Consider the following 15,417-nt stretch of genomic DNA (forward strand, 5'->3'; position numbering starts at 1 on the left):
TCCTATACAGAGGTATCCTAGATTAATTAAATATACAAATATATACATTAAATATTACCATATTAAGAGGGGACTAGGGGTTAGCCCTTCAGGAGACCCCATTAGCATGGAGGGGCTCTGGCTGAGGGGACTCCAGACAAAGGAACAGGACCAAGTCCTGTACAGGGACACCACAAATATTATTACCAATACGAGTGGCTTACAGTACAGTATACATTGATCTCAGTAATTCAACAGGCTATGTTCACATGGATATAAAAGGCACAGATTCTGGTGCAGAATTCGTGTCTGTTCTGCACATAAATCAGTAGTGCTTCCCCTTAGGGTGTCCCTGACAAAAAATCAGTTCTGAGATCCCCACCGTCCTGTAAGGCAGGACATATACTGCTAAGAGCCATGCAGTGAAGTTCACTTCTCCCCACTCATTCTAATGATCAGTGGGGGGGCTCAGCCCTGAGACCCCAAACGATCAAAACTTTTGACTTGTCTCTGTGACATGTTAAACTTTTTTTGAAATAAAAGATACACTTTTAAAAAAGCATCTAAAGTTCACCTGTCAGATCACAGATAATGTTGCTGCTCACTCATTCTGGCATTCACTGCCCAGGAAGGGGCGTGTCCAAAGCATGCACTGAGCCTGGCCTCATTTACCATGCATTCACTTCTTCCTCCCTTATGTTGCCCAAAATAGAGGTGGCAGCAAAGAGCACTGTGGTCAGACGGGAAAAAGTTGCACAACTTTCTCTGTAGTATACAGCAGTTGATAAGTACTGGAAAACTTGCAGGCAGACAGAAATGATATAATTGACTCTGTATTTTGTGGTATATGTTGGCAAGCCAGGAGAAAGGTATGCTAGAGTATACCACAGCATACCCATGCCAGATCCACTGCTTTAAATTGACTTAATGTGGCCGACCATGCTTTTGATTAGAAAAATAGCTGATTTCTTGTTTAAAAAAAAAAATAGCATCACATCTGTCCTCAGGTTGTGTTTGTTATTGCAGCTCAGTTTCATTGTAGTGAACAGAGGCAAGATGTAATACCACACACAACCTGAAGACAGGTGTGGTGCTGTTTTTCAATTCCTGGATAAGTTTATATTCATACACTGCTTAAACTGCTTAAAAAAAGGACTGAAAGCAAAAATGGATGGAAAAAAAAAACTGTGTGAACACACAAACAGCTGAAAATAAGGCTCAAAAACTGTGTGTGAACATAGCCTAAAAATTGACTGTATCAAAGCAATGTATCCAGCGGGGGTATATTGTGGTATGTGACTTCAGCCTTACTTTGTGTATTTTGCATCCTGTCCAGAAGTATAATGGTTTCTATTTTGTGTTTCAGGAGAAAGTGGCGCTGGTAAGACTGAAGCCAGTAAATATATAATGCAGTACATTGCCGCCATTACTAATCCCAGTCAGCGAGCGGAGGTGGAGAGGTAAATGTTTTTCTGCAGTTGTTTTTATTTTATTTTTTGTCAATGTTTAATAAAAAAAGGTCTGATTTAAAAACATTTTAATAAAAAGATCAACATTGGAAGGTTTTGCAAAAATTTGTTTATTTTATTGTTTCTATATCACATTTATGGATCCGCTATCTTCTATACAATTCCACAGGGTAAAAAATATGCTGCTCAAGTCTAACTGTGTCCTGGAGGCATTTGGGAATGCTAAAACTAACCGCAATGACAACTCCAGTCGGTTTGGAAAATACATGGACATTAACTTTGACTTCAAAGGGGATCCTATCGGAGGGCACATCAGTAACTACTTACTGGAGAAAGTAAGTAGCAAGTACTGCCATAGAATTGTCCAGTCAAAAGCAATAATACCGTCATTATAGCGGTATTGCAATTTAACAAAAAGAAAGTTATAGCGGGATTAACAGACAGATAGTAATGTACAGTAGCTCTTAAATTGCATAGATATACGTACCTCTACTGAATGGCTTAGATCAGTGGTTCCCAGCATTTTTTTTTTGCCAGAGTACCCCTTGGCAGCACATTTCCAAAAATTGTACCCCCCCCCCCACCTTCAATATTAGCAACATGTTTGTAACTAATATAGTTGTTGTTATTTCAAATATATATGCTTTTCTTTACTCCACATCCTCTCCCCGGGCCACCTGCTCCTCTCCCTATCCCCCCAGGCCACCTGCTCCTCTCCCTATCCCCCCAGGCCACCTGCTCCTCTCCCTATACCCCCCAGGCCCCCCTGCTTCTCTCCCTATCTCCCCAGGCCCCCCTGCTTCTCTCCCTATCTCTCCAGGCCCCCCTGCTCCTCTCCCAATCTCCCCAGGCCCCCCTGCTCCTCTCCTTATTTACCCAGACCCCCTGATCCTCTCCCTATCTCCTCAGGCCCCCCTGCTCCTCTCCCTATCTCCCCAGGCCCCCCTGCTCCTCTCCCTATCTCTCCAGGCCCCCTGCTCCTCTCCCTGTCTCCCCAGGTCCCCTGCTCCTCTCCCTGTCTCCCCAGGCCCCCCTGCTCCTCTTCCTGTCTCCCCAGGTCCCCCTACTCCTCTCCCTATCTCCCCAGGCCCCCCTGCTCCTCTCCCTATCTCCCCAGGCCCCCCTGCTCCTCTCCCTATCTCCCCAGGCCTCCTGATCCTCTCCCTATCTCCCCAGGCCTCCTGCTCCTCTCCCTATCTCCCCAGGCCCCCCTGCTCCTCTCCCTATCTCCCCAGGCCCCCCTGCTCCTCTCCCTATCTCCCCAGGCCCCCCTGCTCCTCTCCCTATCTCCCCAGGCCCCCCTGCTCCTCTCCCTATCTCCCCAGGCCCCCTGATCCTCTCCCTATCTCCCCAGCCCCCCTGCTCCTCTCCCTATTTTCTCAGGCCCCCTGCTCCTCTCCCTATCTCCCCAGCCACCCTGCTCCTCTACCTATCTCCCCAGGCCCACCTGCTCCTCTCCCTATCTCCCCAGCCCCCCCTGCTCCTCTCCCTATTTTCTCAGACCCCCTGCTCCTCTCCCTATCTCCCCAGGCCCCCTGCTCCTCTCCCCAGGCCCCCTGACTCACAGGTGACATCTTCTCTGAGTTGTTCACTTTTCCTTTTCTTCACTATGCAGCCAAAATTACCATTAAGATTTCTCCCGACCAAGTCTCCACAGAACCTGCCCGACAAAGATTTGAGGCCTTTTCTCTAGCACAATGCCCACCTCTTTACAAACTCCTCATGGGTATTGCCCCCACACAGAAACCATGCCTGCTTTTTGCCTCTATATAGTAGTTAGGCATTCTTTGTGCCCCAGTATAGTTGTAGACTTCCTCTGTGCCCCCATATAGTAGTAGGCCCGCACACTGCCCGAATATAGTTGGAGGCCCCCCATACTGCACCTCTTAGGTTCTCCACTACTCCTCCTTCATAGCACCAGGTCCTCGGTCCAGAGGGACAGTGGAGCACCGAAGCTGATGTGGTAGTTACCGTCCACAGCAGCCTGGTGCCTGAGCTTCTCCTCTGCTGTCCTCCTGCTTTGCTTCTCAGGGCAGCAACATCAGGTAGTACCAGCAGCCACTGCTCACTTCTCTTTAACCCCTTAAGGACCGGAGGTTTTTCCGTTTTTGCATTTTCGTTTTTTGCTCCTTGCCTTTAAAAAATCATAACTCTTTCAAATTTACACCTAAAAATCCATATGATGGCTTATTTTTTGCGACACCAATTCTACTTTGTAATGACGTCAGTCATTTTGCCCAAAAATCTATGGTGAAGCGGGAAAAAAAATCATTGTGCGACAAAATTGAAAAAAAAAACGCTGTTTTGTAACTTTTGGGGGCTTCCGTTTCTACGTAGTACATTTTTCGGTAAAAATGACACCTGATATGTATTCTGTAGGTCCATACGATTAAAATGATACCCTACTTATATAGGTTTGATTTTGTCGGACTTCTGGAAAAAATCACAACTACATGCAGGAAAATTAATACGTTTAAAATTGTCATCTTCTGACCCCTATAACTTTTTTATTTTTCTGTGTATGGGGCGGTATGAGGGCTCATTTTTTGCGCCGTGATCTGAAGTTTTTAACGGTACCATTTTTGCATTGATAGGACTTATTGATCACTTTTTATTCATTTTTAAATGATATAAAAAGTGACCAAAAATGCACTATTTTGGACTTTGGAATTTTTTTGCGCGCACGCCATTGACCGAGCGGTTTAATTAATGATATATTTTTATAATTCGGACATTTCCGCACGCGCTGATACCACATATGTTTATTTTTATTTTTATTTACACTGTGTTTTTTTTTTTATTGGAAAAGGGGGGTGATTCAAACTTTTAATAGGGGAGGAGTTAAATGACCTTTATTCACTTTTTTTTTCCACTTTTTTTTTGCAGTGTTATAGGTCCCATAGGGACCTATAACACTGCACACACTGATCTTCTATGTTGATCACTGGTTTCTCATAAGAAACCAGTGATCAACGATTCTGCCGGATGACTGCTCATGCCTGGATCTCAGGCACTGAGCAGTCATTCGGCGATCGGACAGCGAGGAGGCAGGAAGGGGCCCTCCCGCTGTCCTGTCAGCTGTTCGGGATGCCGCGATTAGCTGCGGCTATCCCGAACAGCCCGACTGAGCTAGCCGGGAACTTTCACTTTCACTTTTAGCCGCGCGGCTCAGCTTTGAGCGCGCGGCTAAAGGGTTAATAGCGCGCGGCGCCGCGATCGGCGCTGCGCGCTATTAGAGGCGGGTCCCGGCTTCACTATGACGCCGGGCCCGTCATGATATGACGCGGGGTTACTGTGTAACCCCGCGTTATATCAGAAGAGCAGGACCAATGACGTACCGGTACGTCATTGGTCCTTAAGGGGTTAAGTGACTGTGGAGCCTTTAAGATCAGGCTGCATGGGCCACAGCAACTTTACAAGCAGTGACCAGTTACTACGGCCACTATATACCCCTAGGAGAACTGCTTAGTACCGCTGCCATAGATAATGAATAGAATTCAAGTCTTGTATAGAATACTATCACTATAATAACAGCTATAAGTAAACATTGCTTATCCTTAAAGGAGTTGTCCTATGAAGCAAAGTTGGTAAAATCAGATGTGTACTACATACATATGTGGTGAGGGTGTGATGAGGGCAGATGTTATTACCCTAGGGGCAGATGGCATTAACCCCTTGTATTTGTGATGCCAGGGCGTGGTTAACCTCTGCACCACCCGCGAGGTAAAGCCGCTGGATCCTGGGCTAGGCGTGGGGCTAATAATGACTCTGATGCCAAGTTACGGAACAACGGCAGCTTTACTGAGGCAGACAGATGGAATTGTCTTTACAGCTCAGTTAGGCCCAAGGTGGTGACCAGTGACTTTAGAGACTTGCATGCTCACTTACGGACTTGTAGTGGACTTGGATAGAATGCTGCAGACCCACACTGAATTTAGACAGATTTGACTGACTTGACTAGGACTGACTAGACTTCACCCCTTGTGTAGCTTATCAGGCTTTGACATTCACCTGCGGGGCACTTGGTTGGTCGAAGCGTGGCTGCGTGGTTAGGCCTTGGGTTTCCTCAGGACACCAGACAGACACTCTGAGAGAGTGAACTAGCTCCTACCTAGGTTTATAAGGGAGTGTTTCAGAGGGGTCCTATAGGTCACCACACAAGTCACCTGGTCACTGAGACCTTCCCTGTTTACATGACTTGGTAACAACATTTAAAGGTATATAACAGTATAAAGACAATGCAATAAATAACATAGGGTATAATTAACCATTTGAGCTATATACAATAAGGGTGGACTCAGGGGACACTGACATAGAGTCCGCCACACAGGACAGCAAGGGTACAGGACTGCAACTCCTGTACTGGACCACCGCGCGCGCACACACACACACACACACACACACACACACACACACACTCACACTCACACTCACACTCACTCACACTCACACTCACACTCACACACACATATATATATATATATATATATACAGTGGGGATCAAAAGTTTGGGCACCCCAGGTAAAAATTTATATTAATGTGCATAAAGAAGCCAAGGAAAGATGGAAAAATCTCCAAAAGGCATCAAATTACAGATTAGACATTCTTATAATATGTCAACAAAAGTTAGATTTTATTTCCATCATTTACACTTTCAAAATAACAGAAAACAAAAAAATGGCATCTGCAAAAGTTCGGGCACCCTGCAGAATTTATAGCATGCACTGCCCCCTTTGCAAAGCTGAGACCTACCAGTGTCATGGATTGTTCTCAATCATCATCTGGGAAGACCAGGTGATGTCAATCTCAAAGGTTTTAAATGCCCACACTCATCTGACCTTGCCCCAACAATCAGCACCATGGGTTCTTCTAAGCAGTTGTCTAGAAATCTGAAACTGAAAATAGTTGACACTTACAAAGCTGGAGAAGGCTATAAGAAGATAGCAAAACATTTTCAGATGTCAATATCCTCTGTTCGGAATGTAATTAAGAAATGGCAGTCATCAGGAACAGTGGAAGTTAAAGCAAGAACTGGAAGACCAAGAAAAATATCAGACAGAACAGCTCACAGGATTGTGAGAAAAACTATTCAAAACCCATGTTTGACTGCACAATCCCTCCAGAAAGATCTATCAGACACTGGAGTTGTGGTACACTATTCCACTATAAAGAGATACTTGCACAAATATGGTCTTCATGGAAGAGTCATCAGAAGAAAACCTTCGACGTCCTCAACACAGAAATCAGCGTTTGAACTTTGCAAATGACCATATAGACAAGCCTGGTGCATTTTGGAAACAAGTTCTGTGGACCGATGAGGTTAAAATTTAACTTTTTGGCCGGAATGAGCAAAGGTACGTTTGGAGAAGAAGGGGAACAGAATTTAATGAAAAGAACCTCTGTCCAACTGTTAATCATGGGGGGGTGGATCAATCATGCTTTGGGGTTGTATTGCAGCCAGTAGCACAGGGAACATCTCACGAGTAGAAGGAAAAATGCATTCAATAAAATTTCAGCAAATTTTGGATGCTAACTTGATGCCATCTGTGAAAAAGCTGAAATTAAAGAGAGGATGGCTTCTACAAATGGATAATGATCCTAAACACACCTCGAAATCCATGGGGGATTACATCAAGAGGCGTAAACTGAAGGTTTTGCCATGGCCTTCACAATCTCCTGACCTCAACATAATTGAAAATCTATGGATAGACCTTAAAAGAGCAGTGCGTGACAGACAGCACAGAAATCTCAAAGAACTGGAAGACTTTTGTAAGGAAGAATGGGCAAAGATACCTCAAACAAGAATTGAAAAACTCTTGGCTGGCTACAAAAAGCGTTTACAAGCTGTGATACTTGCCAAAGGGGGCAATACAAGATATTTTGTTTTCTGTTATTTTGAAAGTGTAAATGATGGAAATAAAATCTAACTTTTATTGTCATATTATAAGAATGTCTAATCTGTAATTTGATGCCTTTTGGAGATTTTTCCATCTTTCCTTGGCTTCTTTACGCACATTAATACAAATTTTTACCTGGGGTGCCCAAACTTTTGATCCCCACTGTGTGTGTGTGTGTATATATATATATATATACACACCGTATTTATCGGGGTATACCACGCACTGGCCTATAACACGCACCCTCATTTTACCAAGGATATTTGGGTAAAAAAAGTTTTTTACCCAAATATCCTTGGTAAAATGAGAGTGTGTGTGTGCGTGCGTGTATACCCCGATACACTGTTTCTGACCCCGCAGAAGCCCCCAGGAAAGGCAGGGGTAGAGAGGCCGTCGCTGCCCGCTTCTCTCCCCCTGCCTTTCCTGGGGTCTAGAGCCCTGCTGCCGCCGCTTCTCTCCCCCTGGCTATCGGCACCGCTTCTCTCCCCCTGGCTATCGGCGTCGCTGCCCCATTGCCGGCGCTGCTGCTGCCCCATTGCCTCCCCCATCCCCGGTTTTATAATTACCTGTTGCCAGGGTTGGGTCCGCGCTGCTTCTGGCTCCGGTGTGGCATCTCCTGTATCGTTGCTATGCGCTGCGAGGCACAATGATGAGTGACGTCTTCAACGAGCGAAGCGGCGCCGATAGCCAGGGGGAGAGAAGCGGCGCCGACAGCCAGGGGGAGAGAAGCGGCGGCAGCAGGGCTCTAGACCCCAGGAAAGGCAGGGGGAGAGAAGCGTCCAGCGATGGCCTCTCTTCCCCTGCCTTTCCTGGGGGCTTCTGCGGGGTCAGAAAAACCGGGGATGGGGGAGGCAATGGGGCAGCAGCGCCGGCAGTCTCTGGACCCCAGGACAGGCAGGGGCAGAGAATCGGGCAGCGACGGCAGGTCTCTGGACCTGCAAAAGCCGCTGCAGTTCATTGATTTAAAGCGCCCGCTTTAAATCATTGAACTGCAGCGGCTTATCGGCGTATAACACGCAGGTAGACTTTAGGCTAAAAAAAATTTTGCCTAAAAAATGCGTCTTATACGCCGATAAATACGATGTATAAAAGGAGTACAAATGTGCTGACAAAATGACCTCCATACCTGTAGTGTTTTTCTCTCCCTTGGATCTGATGACTTCCTGTTTCCTCTCTGAGCACTGACCATACTGTTGCCAGGTAACAGAGCACACAGTTTCCCAAAATCCACCTTGTGTATGTAGTGGAGACCAACTACTATTACCTTCAGGATACAGCACTTGAACTGACCATGTGTGACTGACTTTAGTGGGTTCTGAGTGGGTCGTAGCCAAGAGCAACAGTTATCAAAACAATGCAGACACATGGGGATTAGTAAGTCTATATCTCTAAAACAGTACATTTTCAGAAATTCATAAATTCAGGCCTATTTTTCATAATAGAACAATCCGATTAACCCTTCCCGCTATTGGACGTATGCATACGTCGTGATGCTCTTCTGCTGTGCGTGATGCTCTGCAGGAGATCAGTGGCGGGACCTGGCTGTCAATCATAGCGGGGATCTCATTGCACCTGCTGAGACAGAGATTGCGCGGTCTCAGCAGTGTTAACCTCATAGATGCTGTGGTCAGTACTCCCCCCAGTCCCCCATTGGCGATGCAATCGCAGGGTCCCGATGGTTGCTATGGCAGCAGAAGGCCAGCTGATGGCCTCCTGTCTGGCAAATACAGAAGCCTGTGAGGCCCAGCCATAGGTCGGATCTCACAGACTGAGTGTCAGTATAATACTGACAGTTTACCTGTACTGCAGTATAGTATAACAGGTAAAAATAAAAATAAAGGTTTATCAATAAATAAAGTGTATAAAAATTAATTCCCTTTTTCTCAATAAAGCCCTGTATTATCAAAAAAAAATCCAATCCGAACCGACCCACAAAATAAAGATAACATAATTTTTACTGCACAGTGAACACAATAAAACATTTTTTTTTAAAAGCCAGAAATTTTTCAGTTTTGCACAATATTTCAGAGTTTTTGCCCAAAAAATGCTGCTTGTATCTACAAGAATTTACAACCAATCTAAAGTACAATATGGCGCACAAAAACAATCTCACAATCTCTATGCTCAATAAAAGCATGTCAGAGGTATTACTACTTAAAGAGACACATGCCAGATTAAAAAAATGGGGCTTGGTCATAAAACAGGCGGTGTCCTCAAGGGGTTAAAGAAGCACTGTTTTTATTTTTTGTTTATTTAGACTCAGCATCACTAGTCCTACAGCGCCATCTACCGGTACTTTATTCTAGCACATCTGCATCCATGTGTTTTCTAACAGTAACTTGGTCATGTGATCACAGGTCTGACCCACAGAAAATGACATGGGTCCTGTGTCATCTTCACCAATCAGATCCCCTTTTGCTAGCTCACAGACTCATTCCAGCTCTATCTGTATACTGCTGCTGGTACCTCTATAGGATCGACACCGTCCCTGAGATGTATGAACACCTCCCCTCAGGTGTTCATACAGTGTTCATACATTGATTTTTTTTGCAGCATTTTATTTTATTTATTTTTTTTTTTATGTGATTTTTTTCCCCAAAAAAATTACAGCAAAATGATGCATTTTCCTCAATTGTGCAAATCACAGTCAAATGTGTCATACAGCAATCACAGTAATAACGTGTGAAAATTGCAGTAATAATTCAATGTGCAAACACAGCCTGAAGACTTTAAAACCTCAAACTTTTGCCTCATGTCAATATTTCTCTACAAAATGCACTTAAAATAATAAAACACATAAAAACTGCAAATAATATGAACTGACCCCAACGCTGAACTCCAGCCCCAGCAACCTAAATAGTGATCAAAAGTCACGCCCAATGTTTGTCTACAACCAAAGGATTCATGGGAAATGGAGGCAGCTTTATCAAGTAATTTCAGTGATGGATTTGCATCCACTATACTCGTGCCTGCCACATCAGCTAAAACAGGTAAAGAACAAGGCATGCTTAAGAACCTCTACATTATTCTCTAATAAAAGAGGCCTTTTCTTTTGGAACCAGAGCCCAAACTTGACTGCTACTGATATTTGTTTGCAATACATTTATATTTGTGTTTTTCTTTCAGTCTCGGGTGATTCTTCAGCAGCTCGGAGAAAGGAATTTTCACTCTTTTTATCAGGTTGGTTGTCCTTATTGGTAAAAAAAAAAAAACCTTAAAGGGGTTATCCAGGGAAAAAAAAACATTTTTTATATATCAACTGGCTCCAGAAAGTTAAACAGATTTATAAATTACTTCTATTAAAAAAATCTTAATCCTTTCAGTATTTATGAGCTGCTGAAGTTGAGTTGTTCTTTTCTGTCTAAGTGCTCTCTGATGACACGTGTCTCGGGAACTGTCCAGAGTAGAAGCAAATCCCCATAGCAAACCTCTTCTACTCAGTTCCCGAGACAAGCAGAGATGTCAGCAGAGAGCACTGTTGTCAGACAGAAAAGAACAACTCAACTTCAGCAGCTGATAATTATTGGAAGGATTAAGATTTTTTAATAGAAGTAATTTACAAATCTGTTTAACTTTCTAGAGTTTTTTCCTGGAATACCCCTCTATTATTTCTTATAAACTCTTTCTTCTGTTTACATCTATCTCCCTCAGTCACGGAACATCCTGACATTAATTTCACTTTACATCAGTGTTCCCCAACCTGTGGCTCTCCAGCTGGTGCAAAACTACCGCTCTTAGGCTATGTTCAAACATAGAACATTTTCTTGTGGATATTCCACAGACAGCTAGGACCGCTGGGAAATGCGCCATCTCATAGACGGCTATGCATTTCTGAGCAGAATCCACAAAAAACATTGAACCGGTTCAATGTTTTTGTGAATGCTGGAATTAGGATTTCCTTGCCATGTAAAAAGTGCAGCAGGATCCCATTAAAATCGGAATCTGCATGTACATTCTGGTATGTGAGCATAGCCTTATCCTGCCCTGAAAGCCAAAGGCTGAAGTTGTAGTTTTGCAAGAGTTGGGGAACGCTGCTTGGGGTTATGTTCAGCCGACAAAATTTCATTGGCAGAATCCTATTGAAGTCAATGGGGCTGTGAATTTCAACAGAATTATGTGCAATTCCACTGCAATTCCGTCTGAATTCCACAATTCCAAAGCTTGCTGAATGAAAATTGTGGATATTCTGCAATCTGAACATGGCCTTAGAGGCTGATCTGATCAGTGAGGGTCCTATTCCCTAAACCCCTGCCCTTTACCTGTTTGCAGGGGCCACAGCACTTGTGTGAGCTCTATTACCTCTTCATCCCTCAGCTTAGTATGTTTAAAGGGGTACTCCGGTGGAAAACTTTTTTTTTTAAATCAACTGATGCCAGAAAGTTAAACTCATTTGTAAATTACTTCTATAAAAATTTTTTAATCCTTCCAGTGCTGTATACTACAGAGGAAGTTCTTTTTGGATTTATTTTCTGTCACAACCACAGTGCTTTCTGCTGACACCTCTGTCCATGTCAGGAACTGTCCAGAGAAGGAAAAAATTCCCATAGCAAACATGCTGCTCTGGACAGTTCCTAAAATGGACAGCGTTGTCAGCAGAGAGCATTGTGGACAGACAGAAAAGAAGTCCAAAACGAAAAGAATTTCCTCTGTAGTATACAGCAGCTAAGAAGTACTGGAAGGATTAAGATTTTTTTTAATAGAAGTAATTTACAGATCTGTTTAACGTTTTGGCACCAGTTGATTTAAAAAAGAAATAAATAAAAAGTTTTCCACCGGAGTACCCCAGGTAGATGTATTGCAGCTGGAATTGCTGCTTGTCCCATTGAAGTCAATGGGATGAAAAGTAATACCAGTTACAGCTACTGCCAATTGTACAGAGCAGTGCCTGGTATGGGATAAAGAGGCCACAGAGCCTACACAAATGCCATCACCCTTAAGAGAGCTGGTTGCCTAGGGTGTTGGGAGTTGGACCCTCAGAAATCTAAGATTAAAATCATATTCTAAGGAAAGGGGGGGGCAATGCCCGGAAGCCCCATAGAGAATGAATGAAGCACTGGCATTGCATGCCTGATCTGCTTCATTGATTGCATGGGGAAGTTTTTTCCCTATTCTTTGGATCGGTGGAGGCCCCAGCAGTAAAACCCCACTGATGAGCTTGTTATCCCCTATCCTGAGATGTGAATACCCCTTTAAGGATAGAGTAGCAGTCACAACAAGTTCTAATACAGTCCCTTGGAAATATGTGATGTTCTGCATCAGGAAGGAAATAAACACAATGCAATCTGGATGTTTTTTTTCTTTCTAGTTGATCCTGGGAGCACCAGAGCAGACCCTGCGTCCCCTTCATCTCCAGAAGGATATCTCCTCTTACACATACACCCGATCCATGGTTCAGATGAAGGTAAGTAGCGGTTACAAAAATATTACATGCTAAACACTTGAGCCAAGTGTCAATCCAAGTTCCTTAAATATTGCTCATAACTTTGATGATTCGTTAAAATAACTAAAATCTAATGGGATTTCCTTCACTTTTCTCTTCCAGTCTTCAATAAATGATGCTGGAGATTTCAAGGAAGTATCAGAAGCCATGAAAGTGATTGGGTTTAAACCAGAAGAGATCCAGACTGTCTACAAAGTCTTGGCCGCTATTCTACATCTGGTGAGTAGGTGCGAGTATGTGGGGACGAAATGTCAGCGCTTAGGTTACAGTGCGGTGAACCAGCTGCTACTGATGATCTTTCTGAAGAAGTGTATGAACATTGGCAAAACTCCTTTACAGCTGTGTCAATATACATATCTAGTACAAGAATAACATGAGTCTACCATACGAGAGCCAAAACATATACATAGACTTGTTTATAAAACCCAACAAGCATGTTCACAGGGAAAATGTAGAACTTATCATTTATATTAGTTTCTAAATCACCTCTTAAAGGGAAAATCCAGCCTATATGATCTTCTGATACGTCATAGATCCCATTGGTGAAGCCTATGGTTTTGGACCCAGCCCCCTTGTGCACTGTTCTGATATTTCTGATCTAGAAAATCTGTCGAAACAGTCAGAGTACAGAGTAAAGAATCTTGTGGTTCCAAAGGGGCTTTGGCACTTTATTTTTTAAATGGTGGAAAGACAATGGTACTCAAAATCACTTTGGCTAAAATTCCCTATTAGGGAAATATAAAGCCTCAGTTATGCTATTTTGCATGTATTATCCATATGTAAATATAGTAGCATGTTATCATACAGTCCACCTAATTAGCACTGGTCAGTCTCATGGCACCAGACATACACAATATCTTCTACAATCAAATACAAACAGACAGCAGGTGTAATGCGTCTAACCATCCATGTTTATAGCGCTCTTCAGTGTACTGTTTTAGCAATTTTTTGTACTTTTTACTTACGTTTTGTATTTTGTATTGTATCAGTATTCTCCCCCCTGCACCAGTGTCAGCGGACTTAAAGGAATTCTGATTGGCAGCAAGTGACCTGCCCACTACTTGTCCGGTATTTAACTGACACCTGTGCAGAGGGCTGACATCACTGATGAAGGGCGCATGCGCCTGAAACGCGTCTGGTCTGCTGGTTGTTTGTACCGTTTTTACCGTGAGATAATAAAATCTGGATTTTCTACTGACCCACGCTGGATTGCCGTTCTTGCGTTTAGCAGGTGTAATGCACCTTGAGGTGGCTCCCTTGTGTCTAGCTTGATGCTCCATACTCTTCAGCCACTAGAGATGAGCGAACTTACAGTAAATTTGATTCGTCACAAACTTCTCAGCTTGGCAGTTGATGACTTTTCCTGCATAAATTAGTTAAGCTTTCAGGTGCTCCGGTGGGCTGGAAAAGGTGGATACAGTCCTAGGAAACTCTTTCCTAGGAATGTATCCACCTTTTCCAGCCCACCGGAGCACCTGAAGGCTGAACTAATTTACGCAGGAAAAGTCATCAACTGCCGAGCCGAGAAGTTCGTGACGAATCGAATTTACTGTAAGTTCGCTCATCTCTATCAGCCACATAGACCAATTCACACTTAGAAAAATGACACTTTCACAGGGATTGCGTTTATGTGTCCACTTTATTCAAAAGCTTGTTCACTTAATACAAAAGTGCAGTATACAGGACATGAACATCATATTCACCTGGTGGAATAATATCGCAGATAGTAAGCTCAGCACGGCGTCTTCAGAACATTTTCATCCCGTTCTGGGGCAGTCCGTTCCTGGCTGCTGAGAGCCTTCCGGAGGGCTGAATAGAAGCGCTCGCTGGCGTGTGAGCAACAGTCGGTACGTTTCAGACATTTTCCCTTTCTCAACCTAACGTCTGTGCACCCATCACCAACATATATACAGGTCAACTCTCGCGAGATCTTCCTGTCTGGTACATTAAAATTTTATAAAAACATACTTAAATTCGTACCGGTGTATAAAGTACAAAAATCGGACTGAAATAGTACAAATATTCTACAGAAATACATTTAAATTGCAGCTCTCATTAATGCCATTCAGTGCCAGCGTTCCTTGCCGCTGAATTCAATACACTTCTCTCTGGTTCAGCTTCTTTTTTACCTGTTTGCTGTTTCCTTCTATTTCTTCCAACACAAGCCACCTTAATTCACATATCTGATGTCTTTTTTCTATGAAGTGTCTCGTTAAGCTTGTTTCCCCATATTTATCATTCTGTTCATCACCTTTCCCTTCCTCTAATTTTTTTATTTTTTTTTATTTTTTAAAGGTCCTAATAGAGCTTCTATGTTCATTCAGTCTGATTTTTACAGGTCGGGATGTCTGGCCGATGTATGCCATCCCACAGGGACATTTCAACATATAAATAAATAAAATAAATAAAAAACATATAAATAACGTGTTTAGATTCACATCTATCAGAAATGTATTCCCTTTCATTGGATGTGCAACTGCATCCCCTCTTATTATACCATTACAATTCTGGCAAGCCCCACAGGGGAAGGTACCTTTTTTCTAATTTTTAGAAAGCTCTGTTTAGATTCTTTCTTCTCAGCAATATCAGAGCGGACTAAATAGTTTGCTATAGATTTATTTTTACGATAGGG

The 15,417-nt window shown here is 43.3% G+C and overlaps 1 protein-coding gene and 1 long non-coding RNA gene across 3 annotated transcripts in view; one reads left to right on the top strand and one right to left on the bottom strand.

The window, feature by feature from the left end:
- LOC130296855 (uncharacterized) overlaps window positions 1–13,841 on the bottom strand; it is a 29,524-nt gene extending 15,683 nt beyond the window's left edge. The window contains exons 1-2 of the long non-coding RNA XR_008849310.1: window positions 13,751–13,841; window positions 13,272–13,383 (exon numbers count right to left, since the gene is read on the bottom strand). This is a non-coding gene — a long non-coding RNA (uncharacterized LOC130296855). The remainder of the gene's footprint in view (window positions 1–13,271; window positions 13,384–13,750) is intronic.
- MYO1D (myosin ID) overlaps window positions 1–15,417 on the top strand; it is a 141,028-nt gene that overhangs the window by 65,944 nt on the left and 59,667 nt on the right. For both annotated transcript variants that reach the window (XM_056548861.1, XM_056548860.1), the window contains exons 3-7: window positions 1,346–1,439; window positions 1,618–1,783; window positions 10,472–10,525; window positions 12,651–12,746; window positions 12,888–13,004. In XM_056548861.1, coding sequence (XP_056404836.1) covers window positions 1,346–1,439; window positions 1,618–1,783; window positions 10,472–10,525; window positions 12,651–12,746; window positions 12,888–13,004 — 527 coding nt within the window. The remainder of the gene's footprint in view (window positions 1–1,345; window positions 1,440–1,617; window positions 1,784–10,471; window positions 10,526–12,650; window positions 12,747–12,887; window positions 13,005–15,417) is intronic.

The sequence above is a fragment of the Hyla sarda genome, chromosome 12 (genome assembly GCF_029499605.1).
Source record: "Hyla sarda isolate aHylSar1 chromosome 12, aHylSar1.hap1, whole genome shotgun sequence".
NCBI lineage: Eukaryota > Metazoa > Chordata > Amphibia > Anura > Hylidae > Hyla > Hyla sarda.